General features: G+C 40.8%; 3 protein-coding genes across 3 annotated transcripts in view; 2 read left to right on the forward strand and 1 right to left on the reverse strand.

Moving 5' to 3' along the window:
- Positions 1-227: 227 nt before the first annotated feature.
- Positions 228-10,202, forward strand: LOC115780795 (leucine-rich repeat neuronal protein 1-like). The gene is made up of 2 exons (XM_030730202.1): positions 228-516; positions 7,122-10,202. Exon 2 carries the CDS (start codon positions 7,329-7,331, stop codon positions 9,474-9,476), a length of 2,148 nt encoding a protein of 715 aa, XP_030586062.1. The 5' UTR covers positions 228-516; positions 7,122-7,328; the 3' UTR covers positions 9,477-10,202.
- A 277-nt stretch (positions 10,203-10,479) lies between these two features.
- On the reverse strand, positions 10,480-16,764 carry sumf1 (sulfatase modifying factor 1). The gene is made up of 9 exons (XM_030730476.1): positions 16,314-16,764; positions 15,541-15,714; positions 15,372-15,446; positions 13,438-13,520; positions 13,113-13,235; positions 12,748-12,862; positions 11,928-12,041; positions 11,772-11,831; positions 10,480-11,190 (listed from the first exon to the last, which is right to left on the reverse strand). The coding sequence occupies exons 1-9, from the start codon at positions 16,590-16,592 to the stop codon at positions 11,089-11,091; spliced, it is 1,125 nt and encodes a 374-aa protein (XP_030586336.1). The 5' UTR covers positions 16,593-16,764; the 3' UTR covers positions 10,480-11,088.
- Positions 16,764-26,958, forward strand: part of LOC115780998 (inositol 1,4,5-trisphosphate receptor type 1-like) — a 77,537-nt gene continuing 67,342 nt past the window's right edge. The window contains exons 1-3 of the mRNA XM_030730477.1: positions 16,764-17,252; positions 18,092-18,206; positions 21,118-21,188. Of these exons, the coding sequence (XP_030586337.1) occupies positions 18,115-18,206; positions 21,118-21,188 (163 nt within the window). The 5' untranslated portion in view covers positions 16,764-17,252; positions 18,092-18,114. The remainder of the gene's footprint in view (positions 17,253-18,091; positions 18,207-21,117; positions 21,189-26,958) is intronic.

A 26,958-nucleotide genomic window follows, 5' to 3' on the forward strand; every position in this document is an offset into this window, starting at 1 on the left:
TTACTGATGCTGACTACAAGATTTACCTGAGGAGTGGAAAATATACACAACGTTTAAGAGCTCAACAACAAAAACCATTCAAACATTCTCAGTGTACTCATTGGTACCTCACACCATAATCCGCACATCGCAGCTCGTGGCCGGTAGGGTGGGATTTTCGTTCCCATGCTGGTGATGACAGAACAGATGGTGAGGTTGCTTGTTTGGGCACCAGAGTCGGTGTCAGAGGCGTTTCTGTCCAGCTGACCTGCACAGGGCAGCTGCTCTGTGGAAGCTGCGCGCTGCTGCCTTTCACTACTGAAGTATCGCCGTGTTTCAAACACCAGTTGGAGTAGAAGGGATACTAAACCCAGCGGGGTGTTTTTTTCTTCTGCAAATCTCTTTGTTCGGGTTAATAATTGTATTCAAAAACATAGTTTGCATCGCTCGCGCATCATCCTGGAGTTGCGGATACTGCATGGGTCACATACAGTAGCCTGCAGCAGTCTTTCGTACAGAGGATACGGCGCTTCATAGGTGAGAGCAAACGCCTGTTTATTTTATGCATGTGCTGAATTTTTTTTGATGCGTGTCCATAGAATATCTCAAGTGGTTTTCTTAATTTCTGACCAGGTATGACGACATTAATATTTCAGTCCGGTTCGGAACGATACAGATGAAGTCATCGTGTTGCAGTTCTTAAAAGATCTCGTGGTTTGAGAATTGCACTGTTCAACAAAGATGCAATGTGACAATAAGAGCTGTGGATCCTCGTTAAGAGAAAAGACTGTTTTAATTGCCCGAACAAACAGAAACGACTAAAAAAAGAAAGATTTATCGATATTTGGACGTTGTTATTCTGCAGTATGTCTGCTCGGTCAATCTTATCAATAAAAATGTATTTTTTTGCAGCGATTTTCGAGGAGATTCCGCTCTGCAGTCAGTCTCTACAGGGCATATGATTATTACTACGAACCTTTCCAAGTCTAGACAATCCATCAATGTGTACTGATAGGTCGGAGGAAAACAAAGAAAACATAAACCAAACCTGATGTTAAAACTGTGTTAAGTGAAATTATTTTGCTTTACTGATTATATATTTCTCAAAAAAAAAGGGGGGGGGGGTGCAAACACGCAGAATTAGTGACACTACGCTCTAGTTGGTTTTCAACTAACAATGCAGTGTAACATTTACACATAGTTTCCTGCAACATAACTTGCCAGCGTAGAGCGCACTGGGACAGCAGAGGAGTACTCACCTGCTTCATAAAAACCTAATTGCATTTGTAGGGAATTAATGCTCAGGAAGTGCCTGAAATTCTGACCAGGAAGGAACGGAAACAGACAATCTTGTGTTTCCACTAAGAAGAAAGCAGCGAGTCTGCATTGTTACGGTCACCTTTGTCGAGTTGGCTCTGTTGTTTCAGCTGCTGCATAACAGAGCACCTGTTACTGAGCTCACTAATGCGGCACAAAGAGTTGCAGACCATCAACTTGTAGTTGAGTTTTCTCAATACTTTTACGCTCAGACAAAAGAAACATTACGTATTGCATGATTTGCACACTGCCAGTTTTCCAGCAAACACAAGCACACAACTTTTTGTAGTCGCTCAGTGAGCCAATGATATCAAAGTTCAGGAGGCTGTGGAACCTTCCCCCAACCTTAGCAGCAACAATGCACAGTGACGTAGCTCCTCAGCTGGTAATGAGGAGTGTGAGAGAATATCGACACAAAGACACGTCTTGGTGTGTCTGTGCGCCATTGTGCGCCAAAGGGCTACCGCTGCAGCATGTTCTGGTGCTGGAGTTCCCACAGGAGTGGAGGGGAGATGAGGGTGCAACAGCTTGACCTTATTCCTTTGAGAGTGTGATCTGAATTGAAACATGGAAACACGACGGGCCATTGAAAGGTCCTGTCTAGTCATGACTGAGTGAATGTGTTTTGTTTTGGGTTTTTTGCACACTCTGTATAGTACATTTAAAATGCGCTTTTAAATGAAACTCTATGTTCTATCTGTTAAAGGTAAAATATGTCATTAAACACTTCAAAATGTAGTTAAAAAACATGAAATGGTAAATGAACTGCTTTTATATAACCTTACTGTCTATTCAATGATCTTTACAATGCAAACCACATTCATGCACTCACATGCAGAGCCTTTACTGTCCCAGACTCACACACCATAAAGAAGCACATTTACTAGAATACACTTAAAAGCATTATTATTGGCATGATTTCTTTGGCCTGCACAGTAGGTCAATTTAAACAGAGAAAGTTAATTTCCCCTGACCTCTGAGTCTTTCCAAATAGGGATTCCCCAGAGATTAGAGACCTTGGCATGTCACTATGATTGATCGATACTCCAATGACAACATATTGGGTTTTCACAGACACTGCAACTTTAAGGAGAGCTGAAGTGGAGGGGGAGTGTGTGTGTGGGGAAAAAAAACATGGAGAGGAAAAAAAAAATTGAAGCCAAAGTAGAAAAATTGTGTCAAGATCCATCTCTGTTCCTCAGGGAAATAAACCTACCATATGGATTTGCAGTAAATGGAAATACAGAGACAATTTGCTGCTCTGTGACTTTTAACCCTCAACGGATTCTGAAGAAACAATGCAGCATACTTTTCTATGATTCCATACATATTGTTAGATATTTTCATTGCACCTTCAGTCCTGTAGCGTTTTCAGCTCAGCAGTTTCCTCCTGTGGCCTTTGAGCTCCCCACCTTCTCCCTCTTTGCACTCTTTTTCCCCACTGAGTGGACATGCATCCTTCTCAGCTACACCTCTGCAATCAGCAGCTGCACCGAAGCCCTCTGTGATGTGAAGTGAGACACTTGCATACTAATGGAGTAGAAACAGGATGTCTCTCAGGCAGGCCAGCACAGTGAGGACATGGAGAAAACATCAGGCGGCATTGCCTGGCTTTTCAGCACTGTTACTGCTCTGGATTGATATTATATGTTATGGGAAACTAGTAGCTTTAGTGTAATTTGTAAATAAATGAGTGCATTATTGTAATATAGTGTATGGTGATGAGAAAAGATTATGAGATATGTGTGCAAAATATAGTTTCATTTATTGGTTTTGCTGCAAGGGTAGTATTTCCCATGCACATATGGTTGGTTGTTTAATCATACCTATGGGCTTATATTGCACCAGCCCAAGTTTTTACTGGCATATTTCTTTAGCTGCCTGATGGCACTAATAGCTGTCTTCTCATTTGGTTATGAAACAAATGCCAGTGGCATAGCCGTTGCCATGGTGATGGCATGTCTGTGAGCCTGTTGTATGGCTGCTGATTCAGAAACACTGCTCACATTTTGCACCCAGTGAAACGGGCCCCAGAAACAGATGGGTATAAGAATAGCCTCCTGTGAAAAATTATGTGGCGTGCTATCAAGTGAGGTTCCTCCTAGCTGTGCCAGGGGTGTATGGTGAAGTGTAATATTAGCAGCAATTATTAGAAGGTGTAAAACTGAGTCAAGTGAAATTACTCAAAAACAACACAAGCATCATAATTTTTATTCAATCAAAGTCTTTTCAAATAAGGAGCCCTCTTTGATTTCTGTGATTGAAAACAATGACTGCCAGGTGCACATACAAAGACTCGCACTCCACGGATCTAAAGAGTAATGATCATGCATCTGACTGCAGGTCTGTGTTCCTTCAGGGGCTCTCATTATCTTGCTGCTCGTATTGTCCGAAGAAAATATCTTATAAACAGATTTATGAAGCCCTAACATGGAACAGACAAACTTTGTTATGTGCTGCAATTACATCTTGCTGTCATGCTTTGGACCCTCAGGGCCAATGAACCTCTGAAAGTTCAGTTGAACCAAGTGCAGAGCTATTGTATATTCTATGCAGCAGCTGCAGATGGATGTGAATGCATTTTATATGTATAATGTGTACTTGGATTAAAACCTCATAAGGATTGGGTGTGCAAAGCGAGTAAATCCCCTCTGCTTGAGCCTTCAGTTCTGACAGTCAGCTGGATAATGCCAAGCTACTGAAGGATTTTTCTTCATCCTTCTAGTATTTAGAGTATGCATGCATGTGAAAATCAAGGCAAGGGGAGGACGGGTATGTGCCGGGGGGACGTGATGAGATGGGATGAAACGTGTATTCTGTGAGAAGTGTGGTGACAGGTGCAGTGTAGGCTCAAATGTAAGAATGCATTTTTTAATCATGTTCCATACAGTGTTGTTACTCTCTGCCACCTCAGCCAAATGATTAGCAACAGAGTTTCAGCATATAGGTGCTGGTATCCAACAGGTGCAGCCCTGCTTTGGTAGACAGAGTATTAATCTCAAACCTAATCTCTGCTGCATCCCAAAACGCAGTGAAAACAAGACTTCATAAAGGTGTCATACCACCAACGCCCACTCTCTTGTAAATATGATCTCTTGTAAATAAGTCCTCTATTGCAGTTAGAGTTTTGAGGCTGAGGAGTATCACTAGGAAGTTGTATGTAGAATTTTTCAATCACAAATGATGTCTATAAGATTGCAAAGAACAACAGTTATAATGACACACAAGCTGTGCACAAAGCGGAAAGAGTGTGCATTATAAGCCATAACACACACAGTGCATGCAAAAAATGTGGTGCACATAGACTAAAGTTATCCTTCAGCCTTGTTAGCAGAGTGGCAGTGGGCAGGGGGTCAGAGCAGCAGGCTGTGTGGATGAACTAGCACTGGGCCAGCAAAAGCTTGATGTTATGAACAGGTGGGAAGTCATTCCAACCACTTCAGTGGAACTGGTCTTTAGCCAGCAATACGTGTGTGTGTGTGGGTTGAGTGGAGAGTGTGTAAGTGTGAATTTGTGTACTGCAGTGATTATGAAGCAAGCTACCAGTGAAACCGAGCATATGTGGCCAGCAAAAGTTCCCAGGGTCAATAAGGTCAACACGTACACACACACAGCAAGACATAGGTGTGTACCGGATGCTGACTCCCACAGTGTTGCAAGGCTGCCAGAAACCTAGTGGCAGGTGTCTGAGTTTTATGGCCCCAGCATGAAAACAAACATTACTCCTCCTGTCTTCTCCAATTTAACACCCGAACAGCGACAGAGAGGACAGATAAATGTGTTATCAAGGAAATATCTACACATATTTATAGGCAAGTAATTAAAATGAACAACATATGACTGGATTATTTAAATGATTGAAGACTAAAAGCAAGAGGAGATGCCACATGTTCACCAGGGTTTTCTAATCAGGATCTATGAATAGAAGGCACATGTTCCTGCTGCCACACTGAGGGAATCGATTAGATCAGTTTGTGCGTGACCAGGTCATTGCAGAGAACAGCCACCTGATCCCAGGTACCGTATGAATTCTTAAAGAAAGATGGGTGAGCTTTGATGCTTATTCTGTGTTATATTTCCTCTGTTTGACTGAATTTGTTGAAATCTGCTTTTGTTGTGCCGTTCCTCTCTTTATTGCATTTCAACTCTCTAAGAAACAACTTGTTTTTCTGCATGGCACAGGGTTTCACTCTGCATTTGTTGAGCAGCCTTTGCATTATTGCACATGCAAATATAAGGGGGAAAACTGCGAGAATCTGTCAACACACTGCAAAGCGTGAACAGACAGCATATGAGAGGAGAGGGAAAACAATCTGTATCTATTTTATGTTAATATCTGAGAAACTTGTCACTTACGATCTGAAATAAATGTCACCCAACTTACACACACGCGCGTGTGCACACAGACACACACAGAAGCTCAACCTCGGTATGTGAGGATCAAAACAAGCGTTAGTGTTAGTCATACTGGAGGCTGAGACTGCAGTTGTTTGTTTTAGTGAAAGAAAGCAAAGAGTCTCTTTTCCTTCTCCATTACTCAGTCTGCTATTATAGGCATAAGTATAAATTTCCCTCTGGTTGTTTAGATGTGTACCACTTTTGACACACAAACACACACAAAAACAACCTCACATACACACAATAGACAGTGTCTGTACTTGCAAAACTGGCTAAAAGAAGAATGTTTGGCTGTTATATTTTTAGTTTCTAACAATATACATTTATAAAAGTCAAGTCTGTGCTGCCGCTCATATATATAAATATATAAATCACACTGTAGAACAAAAAGCAAAAGCATAAAATCTTTGGCAGCTCAGTATATCAATCAGCTTGATTCTTCTCTGCTTGCCTTAATCTGAACAAACCTGGAGATGCACAGTTATACAGCGTGCCCACAGCTCAAGTTCACTTGTTTGTGACTGCCTACCACGGGTCTTTATCATAAGCAGTGAGTGATTAACAGTGAAGAGCACTCCCAGTATATTAAGCCTGTTGTGTAATGGGCTCACAGCCAGAGCTGCCGGCTGCTCCAACCCCGCTCACTCGTTGAAGAGGATAACTGATAATAAGCTGGTATGCAGATAATCTAAACAACCCAGCAAGAGAGAGAAAGAAAATATTTTCATAATCTCCAAGGAGACAGATACATCAAGGAGGCAGAGTCAAAAGCAACCCTATCATCTGACATGATGAACAGTGTAGTGTGTACTCCAAAAGTTTTGCCTTTTTCTCCGATAGTTAATCTGCTTGGGTAAAATGGTAATTTTGATAAAGGAAGAGCAAGATTTGAAATATGTTGCAAAGGTTTTTGATTTCATTGCTGTATCAGTAAATCTTTACATGTAAATAAACAGCCCCTAATTACTCAAGAACAAATTTCAAGAGGTGTTTTGGCATGAATTGTTTGGGTTCATTTCAAGCTCTTGAAGTAATTAAGCATGCTTCTGCGTATTATCAATTTTGTCTGGATATGCAAGATGTCATTAAACATGATAAATTCCTACATGACTCATGGACAGCCACATCAATTTGACAGATTTATTCCGCCCCGTTAGACACATCATCTGAAATATTCCTAAATATCTGTGGGGGGTGTGCCATAGAAATGGGACACTTGTCTAATTTTTTTTCATTATGAAATTAACAGTTCACTCTTTACTTTCACACTTCACAGTGTTATGCTGTTTTTCAGGGGGGGTGGGGGTTTTTGTTTTTTTGCAGTTTCTTGCTCACTTTGGATTCCATTATTTTTTATAAAACAAAACAAAAGAAAACAAAAAAAGCGTATATACCTTAACAGCTGTCTTGCTCTCTTTCTTTTTCAGGTCAGAACTTGAAGTTGAAGTTTGGATCCAATGCCTGTCGGGTCTGCCTTTTGCAAACACTTTCCTCTTGATTAGAAATCACCATTCTTGACCTAAAGCAGCTAGCTACAAGCAAAGGAGACTAATGCTCATTAACCACACCCTTATATCCTCGTCCTAAACACTGCCTCTCATTTAAGCCTTTTGTGAGCAGGCAGAGCAGACAACATGGCGCTCAGCTGTCAGCCTTGGCCTCCTCTAATCTGGCTGTGCATAGGATTTCTTCTTTCCTTTCTGTCAGCGGTACACGGCAAAGAATGCCCTCGTTTGTGTGTATGCGAGATCCGCCCTTGGTTCACCCCGCAGTCAACCTACAAGGAGGCAACTACAGTGGATTGCAATGACTTGAGGCTAACCCACATTCCTACCAACTTATCAGTAGATACCCAGGTGTTACTGCTCCAAAGCAACGCTATCTCTCGTACCAGTGGAGAGCTGGAGATATTGTATAACTTGACAGAGCTAGATTTATCCCAAAACAACTTTAGCACTGTGGAAGCTGTTGGCCTCACAAGTATGAACCACCTGACCACCCTGCATCTAGAGGAGAACCAGATCACTCAGCTGCCAGACCACTGCTTGCAAAATCTCTCCAACCTCCAGGAGCTCTACATCAACCACAACCAGATAAGCTACATCTCCCCTCGAGCATTCGCAGGCCTGCACAGCCTGCTGCGCCTTCACCTGAACTCCAATAGGCTCCATGTCATAGATAGTCGCTGGTTTGAAGAAACACCCAATCTTGAGATTCTTATGATTGGGGAGAATCCAGTTATTGGTCTCCTGGACATGAACTTTAAACCTCTAGGAAGACTGAGAAGTCTGGTTTTGGCTGGAATGGATCTCACTGATGTTCCAGCAGATGCATTTGTAGGTTTAGATAATTTGGAGAGTATTTCTTTCTATGACAACAAACTGGTCAGTATCCCTCAATTGGCCCTTCAGAAAGTTCCCAATCTGAAATTCTTGGATTTAAACAAAAATCCAGTTCACAAAATTCAGGAAGGAGACTTCAGAAACATGCTACGGCTGAAGGAGTTGGGCATCAACAACATGATGGAGTTAGTGTCTATTGACCGCTATGCTATGGACAACCTCCCAGAACTGACTAAACTGGAGGCAACCAACAACCCGAAACTGTCTTATATCCACAGGTTTGCATTCAGGGACATGCCTTCCCTAGAGAGTCTGATGCTCAACAATAATGCTCTTACTGCCCTCTACAAGCAAACTGTGGAGATGTTGCCTAATCTGCGGGAGATCAGTCTTCACAGCAACCCATTGCGCTGTGATTGTGTCATACAGTGGATGAGTTCCAACAGGACAACTGTGCGCTTCATGGAGCCCTTGGCCATGCTGTGCACCTCCCCACCAGAACTCAGAGGCCAGCGGGTCAGAGAACTCAGGCTGCTGGAGTCAACAGAGCAGTGTCTTCCTCTTATATCCCGTGACACCTTCCCCAGCCACTTGAACCTAGAGCTAGGGATGAGTGTCAGCCTGGACTGTCGGGCAATGGCTGAACCAGATCCAGATATCTACTGGGTGACTCCTCTCGGAAACAAAATCACAACAGACACCGTGTCGGAGCGCTATCACTTGACCAGCGAGGGGACCCTGCGGCTTTCTCATGTTCAGGCGGAAGATTCTGGTCGTTACACCTGCGTGGCCCAAAACACCGAAGGAGCTGACACGGGAACCGCCACCATCCGTATAAATGGAACCTTGCTCGACAGCGCTCAAGTGATGAAGATCTATGTCAAGCAGACGGAGTCACACTCCATCTTGGTCTCCTGGAAAGTCAACTCTAACGTCATGTCGTCAAACCTAAAGTGGGCTTCGGCCACCATGAAGATTGATAACCCACACATCACCTACACAGCTCGTGTTCCTGTAGATGTCCACGAGTACAACCTCACACACCTTCAACCTGCCACAGAGTATGAGGTATGCCTCACTGTCTCCAACATCCATCTGCAGACACACAAATCTTGCGTTAATGTGACGACACGTAGCGCTACCTTTGCGCTGGACCTGACAGACCAGCACCCAAGCGCGGCTGTGCTAGCTGTCATGTCGACCATGTTGCTCTTCCTCAGTCTGGCCACTGTGGGCATCTACATGGCCCGCAGATGGAAGAGGAAAAATTACCACCACTCCTTGAAGAAGTACATGCTGAAGACATCCTCCATTCCACTTAATGAGCTTTACCCGCCACTCATTAACCTGTGGGAGGCTGATGGTGAGAAGGACAAAGATGGCAGCACAGAGGGAAAACCCTCTCCTGTCGACACCACGCGTAGTTATTACATGTGGTGAGGATTTACTGTCTCCAGCAGCACAAAAAGACACACTTTTGCCATTTTGGGGCAAAAGTCAAATAAAGTTGAAATTTTTGTTTTGTATTCTCAGCTTTGCTAATAAGAGGCAGAGTGATCAAGTGCAGGATTTTTATTAGTATAGCGTATCGCCTTCGTTTGATTCTTTCTAACACTTAACCATTCTGGACTTTCCAAGATGGCAGCTGTAGTTAGCCTCCAGGTTGTCTTAGTTGCTCTGCTCTGTTTCTGTGGTAAATTTTTTGGCTCACTTTCTTTTGGGAAAATGATACAGCAGCAGGGTCGATGGACTTCTTCCAGCATTAGTAGAAATGTTTCTTTCTCTGTTTTGTAAAACAGTTAATCTGTTGTGCACTGATAGATAAAGGAGTTTGTATGAACTCCGACTAAAAGCTGACAGCGGGGTTTAGACTTGTTAAACTGTCTACTGAATGTTAGCAATTGTGCAGTAATGTTGTATCAACTATATCTTTGAACTTTCTGATTTACACTGCAAGATGATAGGATTTTAGTTTGCAGATAAATGTGATGTAAAATGCTAGAAATACAAATGTTTGATAAAAACCTTTTTGACTTCATTTTTCCTTAAGGTGCACTAGAAACCTTTTGACTTTTTGTTCATTGATTTATTTGGTTAGACATTTTTTCGCTGCTTGGTTTATTATTTTCACATGCAATATGTATCCTAAACAAGTTAAAATAAATAACATTTTGATTCTTTTGCAGAGGTTTGCGGGTTTTCTGTCGCTCTTCTAGTATTAGAATTATTGCATCTATTCAGTTTAGATAAACAGTGTCAGTGCTTGTTGATAGATGCTGTATTTAGGTTCTGAATTTCATGCCCTCAGTTCCATATATAGACAGATAGATGTGAATGTGTACTGCCCTCTGGTGGATACTACATATTAAAACTAAACATGTTTAATATGGCTGTCATTTATCAAACCTTATGTCTTCAACACATAAACAATTCAACACAACTGTTACAAAGAGGAAAAAAGAGCAACTTTATTATGAAAATGTATGAAACATTTTTTTTGAGAAAAAAAAAACAACCTTTAAATAACTAAAAAATACATTTACTTTTACAAAGAGAAAGATGTGAGCTATCGCAGGATCCTTGGTGTTTGTGAAAATTCTATGAAAATCTCCATTTTTTTTTTGCAGCAAAGTCACATGATCTGCACATTAAGATTTACTTTTAATCTCTATCCCAACCAGCTTTTGACTGATAATGGCAACACATAAAAGCTGCACTAGTCTGTTCCAGTGAAAGGTTCTCATACCCAAGAGGATACATTAACTTGAATTATTAATTGTTTTTTGTTTTTTTCAACTGTACTCAAAGGTGAAGAAAGCTTTTCCAATTTTTCCCTATGAAAATATCTGAAAAAATCTGGCTATAAAATGTAAGAATTCTGTGAACATCCAGTATTGGTGAAGATTTGCTGTCCTCCTTTCTGAAACATCATTTTTCAGATGTATGGTAATGAGATCACAGTTAAAGGTAGCATGTCCTTACTCTATATTCAACACTGGGTTTAGGCAGCAGCTTCAGTCAACGAGTCTGTATTTAAGACAAGCAGGTCAAATTATCGTTTCTCCTGAGAAACACAGCGAAAACCAAGATTAGAAGCTGAGCTGTCCGGAGTGTTTTGGCTTCGAGCTGCACAACGGTATCTGTAACAGTAAGACTGAAAGAAGGGGAAAAAGAAAAAAAAAGGGAAATTTACTGTGAATAAACTGAATTATCTCAGCCATATAAACTTTTGAGATATTTTACTGCTTGGTAGTCAAGACTACTGACTACCAATCTTGCAGAGAGCCTGTTTGTGCACAGCCACCAATCACCGACTTCTCTGCTCCCTCACACAGTTAACTAATATGAAACAAGAGAACGTCTGTGGTAAGGACTGCAAGCAAAGTGGAACGGTAATATGTAAGAAGAGCCAGTCACTAGCATCAAAATCCCCATGTACCAGAAAGAAAAGATGAATACGTTTATCCTTTTGTTATCAAACAGGTGCAGAGTAACAGAGAGCTGCCCTACTTCCCCTTAGAAATGTTGATATCAGCGCTGCTGTTGTCTGGGTTCAGTGTTTCTCGAACAGTTTTGCTTTCACTGATCACCTTACACCACAAAATCCCACAAACACCCAGTGAGGTAATTAATATATTTAGTATATTTCAGCAAATATATCATTATTACCATGCAGGGTGATGTTTTAAATTTCTTATTTGACAATCTGGATGTTTAACACAATCATTTTCCTACCCTGTGGCACATGTATGACCCTCCCTTCTTCACTTTGTCAGTGCCTGAAGGAGGACCCGTCTGAAAGAGAGCAGAATACAGAAATGGTAGATTTAAAAAAACTAAACTAAACTAAACTCATGATAAAGACAAAACTTGAACGTAATGTGTCATTACTGGGTTGTGTTGTGGGTCTGTGGTGTGATGCACAGTCCACCAGTCTGCTGTCCATTCCCATGCATTCCCCACCATGTCGTACAGACCAAAAGCATTGGCAGGAAAGGTCATCACCTGCAGGGTTTAAGGGAACTACTGTCACTTTACTGCAAGCTTTGATTTCATTTTTGAATTATTGTTAATTTTCTATCTATCCATCCAATTTCTTCTTCCACTTATCCAATTCACTAATTAACCTCCCACAGTGCATTTGGGGCTGTGAATATTTATACCTTTCATATGTTCACATACTGTATTATGGTAACTAGTACATGTCCATGCTGTAGCACTGCTTGGCCTGTTAGTGCTGTTTGCAAACTGATATCCTTAATCATACTGAGGAAAGAAAAACAGATGTTTATATGATAAAAAGAGGTCATTTTAGAAAGTTGCTAAATAGTTGACAGGAATGTAGAATCACAGGCACTGTGATGGTGTCATAATATATCATACACGCTACTGTCATGAAATAAAAAAATCTATGATACTTTTATAGGTGTTTAAATGCTAAAAACATGTCATTTTAGCCCATTGCTAAGTGGCTGCTAGTTTTAAGTTGCACTTGTTGAGAATAAGATTAGATTTATATTGTCTTACTGCTCTCGATGTGGTCTCTGAAGGTTGCAAATGTCTTCTGTGACTTAATCAACCTTTGAAATGCTCTCTTATATCCAGTCATCTTTTCATTAAGCAAATCTTTCTCCTCTCACAACCTGAAATACGATATTCCTCAACACACCCATAATTACAGCATTTCGTCATTCTCCCATGTGTGTCTTACCGGTGACGTTTTGATGTACCCATCTTCTCCAGAGTTGTGTGTGGGGAAATCCCCCTGCCAGAGGTTAGCATAGTGTTGTCCTTTTGGGTTCAAGTTGTTTCCCCACGGGTAAAGTCTAAATGTAGATGTGAGATAGCAGGAGGGGAATTTGAACCATAGTTTATGTAGGAAATGTACATCCCCAAGCATCTTTCAGAGTAAGGTTTCTTTTGATTTGCACTTGTAATTTTTCAGTTTCTGCTTCTTTTTGTTAGCATTTCTCCTTTTTTTAACTGTGTGTTGAGCAATTGTAAGAAAGCAATTTCCCCACAGGGACTGATCAAGTTTTTCCTGAGTCAGATTTTGATCATTAGTTAACATCTTACCTGTCTTTCAGGCCGCCCCTGCAGGCATATTCCCATTCTGCTTCTGTGGGGAGTCTCTTGTTAGCCCACGAGCAGTAGGCAACAGCATCTGTCCACGAGACATGTAAAACAGGATGATCGAGCCTACAAAACACAGATTTAAAGTCATTTACTGAGCTCTTAGTCGGCTCATCATTGGTAATTTTTTTTGCTAAAGGTGTGGCAAAAATAAACAAAATAAATAAAAGAAGAGCAAAGGTTTGCTTTTGAATAAGTATTTCACATAAATGTGGAGAATTCTCTTGAAAACAGTAAGAGGTTTTTAGTAAAAGAGAATTTTTTCTACCTGGCTGTGATGTTGGAGTCTGGGCCCTCAGGGTGCCTCCAGGAGGCCCCTTTGACAGGAAGCCACCAAGGGGCAGCAGCCACCTAATAACAAGTAGTGGTAACAGTGGTCACTGACCGTATGATGCTTTTCACACACTCTTTCCTGTTTTTCTCTTACAAAACCTGCCTAATGTGCTCAGCACCAAACAGCCAGAATGTGACCATTTTCAAGATATATATATATATATATATATATATATATATATACACACACACACGTCGTCATGCCCAAAAACGTGCAACCTGAAGGTGTTATGTTGAAGGTTTTCCAGGTAACACCTTAAAGAACATATATGACTAAAGCTATTTAAATACATCATAGTTGGAGGATGATCCAAATTATATGAAAAAAAAAAAAAGATAAATAAAATATAGGGCAGAGATTGCACTTTACAAGTCATGATAGCAATCTTTATTTTCCAAAATATTTCCTTACATAGTTTGTGTCCCATGAAAACATTCAGTCAAATATGGAATTATTTAGATGAACAGGGAAATACTGCAACAATATCTCTGTGCTTCATCAATAAAATTCACCCTCTGTCAAATTCTACAATTTTAAACTGGATGATTGGAGCAGTTCACAAAACCCCCCCAAAATTTTTATTTTAGATTCTGATAGTTATGGGGAAAATCTATATGTGCAATAATAATATAAAAACCATTACTGGAAATACCAATAGAAAAAACTGAAAATAATAAAATGCGTTTAAACTTTAGTCAAGACATCAAACTTTTAGAGTTCAGAACTCAGCCCGAGTGCTGCAAAAAGTTTAACTTTCAAACTGGGAATATTTAGTGAAGTTACTGCAGCTGTGCCATATGATTAGGCTACATTCAGTGATCAGTTATGAACCCTTGACTTTGGCAACTTAACCACAAAAGCTGTCTTTGGTGCACTCCGGTGTTAATGGACTCATGTTGCTGCTGAAGCGTGGACAAAGTCTGATGCACAAAAAATACTGTTTAAGATAACTTTTGATAAAAGAGGCGCTTTGAGGCTTCTTCATATCTGGCATGACATTTATTTTCCTTTTTTTTTTTCCTGCAAAGCACAGCATGACACTGAAGGTAAAGCTGTCACATGCCAAAGGCCTCCTCAAACCTCTGGGCAATATGATAAACCAATTAGCCACATTAGTTGTGCAGCAAGCTATCCATCTGTTGTGGGGACACTGCCATCAAAAATAAAACTGATCCACTGTGTCCTCAGTTCCTCAGATTCAGGGAATGCATAAAGACTCTTGTGTGTCCTCTTTTGCTGCCAACAACAAATATTTTGGTGTGGTTTTCTTGTGACTGAGACGTTTTCGTGCAGGAAAAGCGGCTCAGAAAGGGTGCGCTGCGAGGCAGCTGCTCATAATTTGTTTGAGCGCATATAAAATAGCCACAAAGTAGGCATGGTGAAAATATGACACGGAGAAATCAAAGGAGAAAAGCGCAGACTTCAAATGAGACATTTCAGCCAGTTCAGCAGCAGTGTTGTTAGTGGGGGAGAAAAACTCTCTTGATAAGTACTTTGGGTGCTTACATTATCAAAAAAGCCTTTTAACAAAGTCATAGATATATACAGTATATCTGATACATTTACCTCTGAACACAGTATAAAATTCTGTGAATTCACCTTTGTTAAAACAAAGGTAAAAGTCTTATACATTTATTAAACACTGATGTACTTTTGATTAGAAAGTCTGGCTTGTACACATCTTCATTTGTAAACAATGTGATAGTTTGTTTTGCATGAATATAAATCTTAATTTTGTGCAGAGAAAGAAAAACTATCACATGCAAGCCGCACGTCTTTTGACAAAGCTCCATTAAAGCTTCAAACTGATGTAGCATGCGAAAAATGAGCTGCACAGGGTAAGTCGGCTGCTGAATAAGTATACTTACTGCTTGAGTGATTTGGCTTTTTATCGGCTCACTTAAAATTCCCTCAAACACAAATGAGTCTCCAAAATTCTCTGCCTGAAACCAGAAAGATACAAATGTTACGAGCAAAAACGACACCAAGATAATGAAAACCACTAACAGAAAAGCATGGCTTAATATTATTCAACACCTCAGTCACGTATCCCGTGGCACGGATGAAGCTCTGAAACTGTCGGACAGTGACTTCGTGGATGTCCATATCAAAGGAGTCCACATACACCAGTCTCTGGGGGCCCTCACCGTCTGGAGGGATTCCTGGGTTGTCTGTTCCCATCAGGAACTCCCCTCCAATAATCCGCACCATCTGTGTGCAGCAAATACATTTTTTACTAGCAGACAGATTTTGCTATAAACTGTAATATAGATTTATCAGGATTAATAACTGGTGAAAAAAAGCTGGATCCAATCTGACCACAGTGCAGAGGTAAGCACAGCTACAGAACCATAACAGCAATAAAAAGGTAAAAACACATCTACATTTATATATACATATATAAGCTATTAATCTATAAATCATGACAATTTATAATAATAGTAAACATGCAACTAATAACATCAACCACAGTGCCACAAACATGTTTGAGAGTAATTTACAAGTCTATTACACTTCCTGCTTCTGAGTTAAAGTCATATTTACAACATATGACGTTTCAATTTATTTAAACACTGCAGTAAAATTAGTACATATGTGGACATAATTTAGCAATCGGTGTTGCTGCTGATTGGCTACAGGGTCTTGCTTATGCATGGGAACCTCAAGAGACCTAAGAGTTCCAAGAAAGATTAGACTAGACTTGGGTAACTTTTGCACGACATTTTGCACGTACTTCCTTAGCTCCACACTCTCACAGTAGTTGTTTCTTTTCTTTTCTTTTCGTTGTCGTGACAGGAGCCAGAACGTACCGGACTAGTTTTCTGCTCATCCTCCTGCGCCACAGTAGTCCTCTCGTTTGTGCCTTTGGAGTACTTGACAGCAGGGTCAATGAAAGCTGCTCTCTCCTCCTCCACGGGGTACACGGGTTCTGCTACTGCAATAGCAGCGTCTCTCTTCAGCTTATCACAGCCGCAGTCCGCCGCTCTTTCGGGGCCTGCAGATTTCTGCTCGGCGACGCACGAACTCTGAAGACGCAACACTTTGTTCACGCATCCAAATATGAATAATAAGACGAAATAACGCAACATTTTTGCCAAGGCTCAGCTCAGGATCAGTGCATGCTGTTGACGCTGTTACTTCCGTAGAGTCACGTGGTCAGTCAGCTGGCTGCCTTGTAACAAAACGTAACTCTTTCCTGTCCGAAATGAATGTTTGTTGTGGGCTAAATTCTGTTAATCCACAAAACATCGCAAATTTTGATTAGGGCTCGCAAATGTAGCTGCATCCAGCTGTTATGATATTAATAAAATCGCTTATTTAAAATAAAGTTTAATTACTTATTCAACCAAAACCAGACAGATCCCTGCCTTTAATAGGTTTACATCAAATACAGACTTCTTCTCCGCTGTATGAATCTAGACAGCCCAGCAGGAGTGATAACACAGCTCGGGATTTTCTTAGCGGTAGGATGGGGCGACATGGACATCATTTCCCAGCTATCAACACTACGGCCGCTTGAGAAGAAGAAGTGGAAGTGAGCCAGGCAGTTCAACCAGCCAGTGCCCGCCTGCCTCAGTGAACACAAGCTGCGGAGCACCGAGAGGCGCGGAAAGGTGTCCGAGCTGTCAAAAACTGGATTATTACAGTCGCTGACGCCTGGATCTCACCCCCGGCCCCGTGGAGAGGAGAACCACAGTCATGTTGTCTTAGCTGGCCCAGAGAAAGCTAAATATCCGAGCACAGCCGAGGTAAAGTTGAGAGCATAACTTAAGCAGTTTGCCATCCTCCTCCTTTGATATTTTTATCTTCTCACAGCGGAGTAAAAGGATTTAGTTCTCCTTAAATGGTTAAAAAAAAAACCCACTCACAGCTCAAAAGCAGCGCGTGTGATTCTCGTTTACACACTGGTGAAGAAAAAAAAGCAGCAGGACTGTATCACGGTTGGAGGAATCTGACACCGATAATAATTTCGGGTTACTGTGAAGCAATGTGATAGAGAGTCGCGATTAAAATGCGAACGCTGGATGTGTTTTCTCAAGTTTCACTGGCGCTTCGGGGGTTAGATGAACAAGATCTGCGCTTTTGTTGTGTGATCGCTGACCGCTATCGGGCTTCCAGTAGACGGTAGTCAGAAAGCCAGCAGAAGTAACTGTTTATGGGGATTTATCGACCTCACTGAGAGGTAGTGGTTCAAAAACAGGCGGATAACCTGAGTGGAGTGGACCTGCGTTGGCTTCAGTGGCCGTGACCTGTTGCAGGTGCATAAACCTCGCTGGCAGCCGCAGCTCCTGATCATATAAGCCGCAGAACAGTACCAACAGGTTACAGTGACGTCTAATAGATATATTTTTTCTTCCCCTCGAGTCTATGCAAATCCATGCAGCCAGACAGTTAGTGTAGCCTCCACCTGCCAGGCAGCCCGCTCTTTCATAATTACACTGCCACTAACTTAGAGCTTTTAATTTTCGTATGGATGCTGAATAAATACATGCTGGCATCTGCAGATTAAATAAATATGTCCATGACAGGTCTGTGATATTAAATAATTTCATATTATTTATATTTCTCTCCTATTTCTCCTCTGCAGGTGCTCCCTTGTGCGTGTCAAACATGTCGGATAAAATGTCCAGCTTCCTGCACATTGGGGACATCTGCTCCCTGTATGCAGAGGGATCAACCAATGGTTTCATCAGCACCCTAGGGTATGTCCCTGTGCATGTGTGTGTGTGTGTGTGTGTGTGTGTGTGTGTGAGTGAGAGGAGGGCCCATTTCACACTTTTCTTACAGAACATTGCTCAGCCAGTGTAATGGCTGAGCAATGTTTGGGAAGGAGGAAATCACACTTGTAGCAACTGTTAACCATTTTGATGAGAAAGTCGAAAACACACACACTTCTTCCTTTTAATCCGATGCTTGTGTGTGCACATAGTAAATGTTTGCTTACATGCAGCCACACAGGAATCAGTTCCCGGTCACAGAATGGGATTAAGTAGTTAATGTAATTTTTCAGTTTATCCCACAGAACAAAGCTGTGAAAATAGTGAGGGGCCTTTGAAGTGGTCCTTTAGCCATGAATGACCTCAGCACTGATAGAGCTTGAAGGAAAGGAAATGCAGAGGCCACAGATGTACAGATAATGATAAAGTTTGGGGTGGGGGTGGGCTGAAAGGGTACAGTGAGAAGATTAAAAAAAAAAAATCATGTGGTGGTGCAAGCCACTCATTCACCCGCACAGTCACAGCAGTAATGCGTTGTTTTCCTCCATCAGTTCTCATTAGTTATAAGATCCACATTTTGATATGGTCTGTCTGTTACAACTGCAGAATGGCTCAGTGCTTGAAACACTAGCCTTCAGATATGACTGAAATATCACAAATGCAATGAGGATTCACTTATGTTGCATTTAACCTTTCCCCTTTCTTCTGAATGTAAACAAGGCAATAAGAGAAAGTTTGAATTAATGTTTTGCTGGTACAAACCACCAGGAAATCAGAAGACGGTGAAACGTATTGCGTCTAGCATTAGTAATGGTAGCAGGGCTACCTGCTCAGTGTCCTGGACCTCCCCCTGGCTCATGAAAAATGGAATGACCCACAGCAAAGACTGAGTCACTACAGAGACATTGTGGCCTTTTTGGAGTTCAAGCGTTTCCCACATAGATACACACACACACACACACACACACACACACACACACATACATGCACTCTCAAGCACATGTTTTTAGAAAATTGTCATGACCATTTTGGCCACAAGCCATCTTCTCCACGCATAAACGCCAACTCAGCAGCATTCTCCAGATCAACTGCCCTTAGAGTAAGACACCATACAGAGAAAACTTTAGACATTAACACTTATTCTTCACTCAAACAGCAGTCCAAGTTGGTAGCTGGGGAGGGGGTTATATGAGCCGATCAAACGCTACATTAAAAAAAAAAATGCTGCTGTGTACATTGAGTATTTAGCACAACGCGTCCTGTTTGTGCAGAGGTGTAACTATTAAACTTGTGTTAATAACTGACCACTGTGAAAGGGAAGTTGTGTAAGGCTTCAGCAGATGCAGGTGCCTGCACACTTGTACCATCTGCTGACTGGTGACAAATTAAAGGAAAAAAACCTAAGCGTCTCAGTAAGGAGTTTTGATGACAGAGCTGCTTCAGTGCACCTTGGTGTTGATTCAGTAAGGCTCTACTGAAAGGCTGCAACACCATATTTCTCAAAAATACCCCATCATTTGGTGTTTTTTGTGATGCCTGTGGAGGTCTAACGTGATGGTCCAAAAGCTGCTGTAGGTGTTAAATTAGGTTTAGGTCTGGTGACTGCAAAGGTCATAACATATAAGTCCTGTCCTTTTCATACTTAACAAGGCAGATAAGTATGAAATTTTGCCCTGGTGTCCCATGGCTAGGGGCACCGTCATTCTAGAAATGACCACAACATAAGGATAATGTGCCATCATAGGATAAAGTTGATCACTCATAACAACTTTGTATTAATTTGCAGTGACCATATCCTTTCTAGTGGGGCAGGGAGACCAAAGCCAGTGATGCTTCCACAGTGTAACACAACAATGCCCTCGCTGTAAGGGTCAAAAGTTCAACTTTTTCCTTTAAATTTGCCACTCTACTGTTATTTATCTTAACACCCTCTAATATTTTTGCCCTTTTTAACCAGCCTTGTTCCTCGAGATGTGCAGGCTGATGGAGTAAAGAGGTCTGTTTGGGCAACGTTAGACATTCTGCTGTAGAAGGCTGGAAGTGGATGTGGGATTTGGCCTGTGTCCAGACAAGTGTTATTCTAAGCCAGTGAAAACTAAATTTGTCACCAGAAATTCCTGTCTGGCCACCGGTCATCTAATCCAGAATATTTCCTTATTTTGTGGAAGTGGAGGTTAAACATGCTGCAATTATGTAAATCATTCATGAAGCATCAGCAGAATTTTGTACACACACACACACACACACACACACACACACACACTTTTGTTGGAAATACTTTGTTTGCCTAAGTCTCTTTATAGCAAGCATGTAATCCCACAGGAATGACGAATTGTAGTGGCTCTGATATCCAAGAACTTTGGCAATGTCAGTGCATCCCCAGAAATGACCAGTTATGCTGAGTCATAGTTCTAAAAATGTTGTCTTGATTAATTTGACTTTCTGAATATTATGAATCCTCTGTTCCTCCTGGCCTGTCAAATGTTTAGATGATTGCAGTCCTATAAAATTAGTGATCAAAAACACTTTATTCATCCAGTGTTTCAAAATTAGAGTACAACTAGCATTTTTTGGCTTAATAGAGTTTAATTGCTAGCTCTAGAAATGTCATAAACCTTAAAATATCTACATAGCAGGTAATTTCATCTTGTCAAAATGGTCCAAACTCATAAACATTCAGCTGACTATAATAGAAGAGTAAGAAAATGATTACATATTTACATCTTAGAAGTTGTTACTTCTAAAAAAAGAAGAAAAAAAAGTCTTTAAATGTGATTTAACTGTTCCTCATTGCTGCAGTGGTTATCACGCTTACAGCGGTGTCAGTTTTGTCATGACAACTTGGCATATGATCTTAATATAAGTATAGCACTTAAACATGTGTCCATATTTACAGCCTGGTCGATGACCGCTGTGTCGTCCAGCCTGACGCTGGGGACCTCAGCAACCCTCCAAAGAAGTTCAGAGGTAAGAGCATTCAGCGCCACTCTTCCTCGTGACACTCTTCCTCATAGCACTAACTGCTGTCTGTTTATACTGTGGAGTGTGTAAGACCTGCTGCTGAATGTGTTATGCTGTGTTTCTTTGGTGACAGCCACAATATCTCAATATCTCAGCCCACTGGACTTGAAACAGGCCTGCCTTTGTCATTGTTAACTGTGTGTGTGTGTGTGTGTGTGTGTGTGTGTGTGTGTGTGTGTGTGTGTGTGTGTGTGTGTGTGTGTGTGTGTTGTGCATCCATGCATGCATTTATTAGCTATGTGCCCTCGCTCACGCAGGTCTGTGGAGGTAGAAGCAGATGGAGAAAATCATCTCTGCTGCTGATTTGTTGAAGACACCCACTTGAGAATCTGTTTTCTAAATAAAAATCCTTCAGCAGCTTTGGGTGAATTTGCTATTATTAGCTCACATACAGGAAGTCGAACTCATGACCTACAGTTCTCAGGCTAGAGGTTTATATCCCCTGGGAGAGGCCTGGCTAAATATTGTATGCAGTCTATGATTGAAGGCCTCTGTAGTCACGTGCACTGGTACACATTTATAAGAAAACTGTACTTTTGCTTGCTGCTGCTGGATGAAATAAAAAAAAATGTCATACAGCTAAACCTTTGGTAGAGCTTCAATCAGAAATTATTATTTTTTTTTTTAGCAGGGGGAAATCCAGTCTTCCTTGTTTCTTTGTTTTTTGTGGGAAATTCAAACAATTTAATTGTTCATTTGTATAGAAGCCTAAAAAAAGCAACTGATTAATGGCCTTGAGCGTTGTACTTTTTGACCATATAAGACCTCTGAGTACTTATCAGTTTGAATTATTGTATTTGCCTGCTTGTTCTTTACTTCCCCTTTAAGAGCATATAACACGGGTGCATTTGTAGCTGTGAGAATAAAGCTCAAAACTGTCTTAGATACCATAAAACATCCAAGTAACACATTCATTAAATTGAATACACGTCATTATAGTCAGATCGACCTGTGGCTTAATGATGGAGCAGTGATACTGAGAAGTCTGTTACCTTACACAGTGGCATCTTTTGACATCTTTTCTTCCTGGCTTTGATTGCAGCTATTGTGTTGCTTTTGGCCTGAATTATTGTACTGCGCAAAGGTCTTGAGTCACCCCCTCATTTCTTTCTTAGTTTGCTTCCAAGGAGCCAGACTTTATTGTCATTTTTAACATCTTGAGCAATAGTTCTCCAGGCTTTCTGAAGGTCTTTCAAAAACCTTCTTTGGAAATTTGCTGCTTGTTCACTTCAGCCCCACTCAGTAATCTGGCAGATGCAGACCATAGCTTTCTTCTGTGCAGTATGTGCATGTTTATGTACATGTATATGTAAATTACCACAAAAAAAACAAACTTTTTTTATTGTATGTTTTTAATGCCTTAATATGTTTTTATGCCCGTGGAAGCTCTTTGAACCTCCACAAGTGATACTGGGCTATACAAATAAACTGAACTGAATTTTCAGTCCAGTCCTTGGACCTGAGTATTTTCAGAGGAATGTTTTTTGTTTGTTTCTTTGTTTTTATTTATTTATTTATTTTTAGACCGCTTAACACTGACCTATGAATCATTCAAGCATAAAAATGCACCTAACACAGTGTTTGTATCTTTAGGCACACTGTTACTAGCAGCCTACTGGAAAAACACACAATTTGTTTGTGCAGTGTGTCCATAAAAAATTGCTGAAACTGAACAAGTAGAGGACAAGAGAAGAAGTGGCAAACTTAAACAAAACTATCTACAGCAGATGAACAGTATCTGAAAGTCATGGCCCTAAGAAACAGAAAAAAAAAAACTCCAGCAAAGACCTGACACAGGACCTGAGAGATGCATCTGGCCCTTCAGTTGATCCACCTACTCTTTGCTGAAGCTTCATCGGAAATGTTCTCAGTGGAAGGGCGGCTGCCGAGAAGCCATTCTTAAGGAAGAGAAACAGGGAGAAAAGGCTGAGGTATGCCTAATTAAACAAGAATTGGGCTGAAAATTTGTGGCAACAGGTCTGATGCACTGATGAATCCAAATGTGACCTTTTTTTTGTTGAAACTGTTGTACAGAGGTCAGGAGAGAGGTGTCTACAGTCATCTGTAAAATGTGATGGAGGCTCTGTCGTGGTTTGGATCTTGTCAAAATTGATAGAATTAGGAACACAGAAAAGTGCAGTCAAATTTTGATCCTCCATACAGTACTATGTAGAAAGGTTCTGATTAGCAGGAACTTCATTTTTCAGCATGGTAATAATCCAAAACACACTGCCAAAATGGTAAAAGGATAGCTGGATAGTAAAAACACTCAATGGAACTCTGTCAGTCATGGATTGGCCTCCTCAGAGCCCGGGCCTCAACACCATTGAAGCAGTGCGGGATCAGAGACAGAGAACAGAACAAAAAGCAGCCAACATTCAAAGAAGAGCTTTGAACATCCTTCAAGAGGCCTGGAGAACAATTCAGGCTGTGTTGAAGAATAAAGGCGGTCATATCAAATATAGAATTTTCAAACTTGTTAGAATTGCACAAACTCTGTTTTTGCCTCATATTTTATTTATTTTTTGTGTATTTTCATGTAAGTTGGCCCTTGCTTCAATAAATCCCTGCACTTGCAAATTTGCATTTTCCTAAAAAAATAGAAAGAAATGAGGGGTGGCTCAATACTTTTGCACAATACTGTATATTTTTAAGTTCCTCATAATTGTTTAGGACTGTAGTTTTGGAAATATGTGGCTCTAGAAAAATCATTTTTCTTTGGTTGTTTGGTGCCAAACTGTGAACACACTTGTAGCCAGTTTTGGAAAATCTTGGTTTAACATACATAGCTAATAACGGCTATCTTGTCTCCACATGTCGTGATTGTGGTTGTCAGGTTTTGTGAAGCCAGACAACAAAAAGATATTCTGGGTATTTGAGCTTGCTTTGTTTTGCAGGTCTCTAGAGGGGTACTAGGAAAGTGCCGTGCTCTTTATCTTGGAGTTTTTGCATAGTTTTGGTGACAGACATGAATGGTATTGAAGGCATACCCCCACCTTGGCTCACACCTTGGTAGAAAAATATCTAACAGAAATAATGAAGTCACAAATTGGTTAATCAATGAACCAAAATAATGGTAAGCAATTATAGTCAGCAAAGGTTGTTAGATAGAATTAATGATTAGTTCCAGCTATTTTCAGTGCAACCAGTTCAATCATTTTCTGGTTCCAGATTATTCATTGGTTATCTTTTGTGACTGCCAACTGGATAACTTTGTTGACTTTGAGATACTGCTTTTGGAAACCAAATTATTAATTTATAAAGTAATTGGCACATTTACTAATAGTGGAAAGAAAATAGATGGAAAACACATTAGTTCCAACAATGTGAAATTGATTTTAAAGAAATGTTGCTCTGCAGTTTTTTTTTGTTCTCTCAAATTTTGATCTCTCAAATATATTAGTCAACTTGATTTTAGTCTTTCAGTTTGGCTTTGACATATGCTGGTTAGCATGCATTCCATATGCACACTCATACTTTACATTTGCCCAAAGAAGACAGGCAGCATTCAGTCTCAGCAGTGCCTGCTGCTGTTTTCTCAAAGGAACGCAAGTCTAACCTGACCCACTACAGAAAAAGAAGCATCTTTTCCAAATTTGAATTACCTTGTTATTTTATCATTATTATTATTATTTACACAAAATACCTTTTGTGGCTAACTGGGACTTGGTAACTTCTTCAGCATGTCAGCTGGTCTTGATCAGAAGAGGCCTTAATGCCACTGTGAGATGATGCTGGATGTCTGCTAGAAGGGAGAAACGCAGGCAAAGACACCTGGAGAACGTTATAGTGAAACCATACATAGAACATGCCTTGGTTTTACCCTTAAAGGTCAGTTTGCTCAAAATGTAGAGTACTACTTAGCCTGTAAAAATAGTTTAATGGTTTTGGTTCTGGAAGAGTTTGGAGAAGTGTGGCAAAGTAACTTTGAGGTAACAGTGATGTCATGGGTTTAAAGATTATAAAATTTAAAATAGCAATCCTGTGACAGATCCGGGGATCCTCAGTGAAGGTGCGCAGATAAGCAGACGTGTCCTTATACAGGCAGGGAGGACGCAATGACGAGATTCAGTGTTTGAACCCAGTCCATATACAATTGAAATCTCACAGCTTCATGACAGTGCAAATCCTGCAGTTCCCCTTTGAAATGGCATTGTATATGTGGACATTGGTTCTTTTTGTATGAAAACAGTGTGAATGGTTTTGCAAAGACATGTTAACCTAGTGACTTTCCTAAGGAGCCATAGAGGAAACAGGTGCTGTACTTCTTCTGCTATGACGTGTTGTGTCCAATACATGTCCGATTACCATTAATTGTCTAGTAAATACTGCATACTCAAAAGTAATAGAAGGTTTCACAGCAGAGGTTTTTTTTCATGTCAAAGGAAGGAAAGGCACAGGTGTTTCTAGCAATGTTAACAATGGCTCTGCTGTATGTGAGTGGCCCTTTAAGCCACAGCAGTGTGACATTGAATTAACCCCTTAACTGGCAAGGGCCCGGTGACGGGCCGTTTGTAGTCCCTTTTATATGGCAGGCTAGACCCTCCCATTTTTATTGACACGTCATTCGGCCAATCATGTAACTGGCTGCACCAAATCACCTCCCACAGCTACGTGACGCCCTCTGAGTATTATTGGCTCTGGGAAACCCATTTCTTAACATGATTGGCCGAATGAGGTGTCAGTCAAAATGGGCGGGTCTAGCCTGCCATATAAATGCACTTCATTCGGCCGGCGGACCAGACGCAGCCGATTAATAGGCTATGAAATGGGTTGTTCAGAGCCAATAATAACCAGAGGGTGTTATGTAGTTTTTGTCAGGTGATTTTTTTGCTGCCAGTTAAGGGGTTAAAAGCAACTAAACTGAAGCAACTAAATGGACTTCGATCACCATTCATTTTATTCTTGACACCTGTGATATGTAAGAACATATGAAGAATTAACTAAAGAACTAACTCTTTTGTCAAAATTTCTAGGGTGAAAAAAAAATGACATAAAGCTTACTAATATATGTGTTTATGGAACAGTATGACTAAAATATCTGCCATTTGAAAATCTGCTGAACAGCTGCTCATTAACGTGTTCACTTTCTGTGTGTGCGCTGGTGGCTCACAGTACGTTCCTTCATTTTCATCTATGAAACAAACACTTCTCCGTCCCTCCTCATTTGAGGGGCTACACAGCTGGAGTGAGGCCCAGTTATGTAGGGATAATCCTGCAAAGTAGAGCAAAAGGCCAGATGAGCCATGTCCACTCTGCAATACGGTCACTGCTGAGGTATGTTCAACATTTCCTCCTAATGTAAACACGAGCGCACTCCACACAATTATACTTCTAGTCATGAAGCCTTTGTTCATATGCTTAGACATCAACCTTTCTTTGTATTTCACCTGGACAGTACGTCAGATTACTATTACACATGTAATACACACACAGACAGCAGAGTACACCGAGCAGTATCCACACATCTGAGGCAGAGACTGCTTTGTAATTCATTCTAGTCACTGTGATTTGTAGCTTTGTTACATGATCAGTCATACCAGCTGCTTTCATCAAAGCTACGCTATTCCAAAATGTCTATCTCCTTTAAAATCTGTTGCGACTTTGACTTTGAGCTGCTGTAAACTGTTTAAAACTCACTTGTTCTACAGGTTGAAACCAAAAATGCAGATTTATTGTTGATTCCGTATCTAGAGGCATTTATCTAAATCACTGA

This window comes from Archocentrus centrarchus, chromosome 5 (genome assembly GCF_007364275.1).
Source record: "Archocentrus centrarchus isolate MPI-CPG fArcCen1 chromosome 5, fArcCen1, whole genome shotgun sequence".
Taxonomy (NCBI): Eukaryota; Metazoa; Chordata; class Actinopteri; order Cichliformes; family Cichlidae; genus Archocentrus; species Archocentrus centrarchus.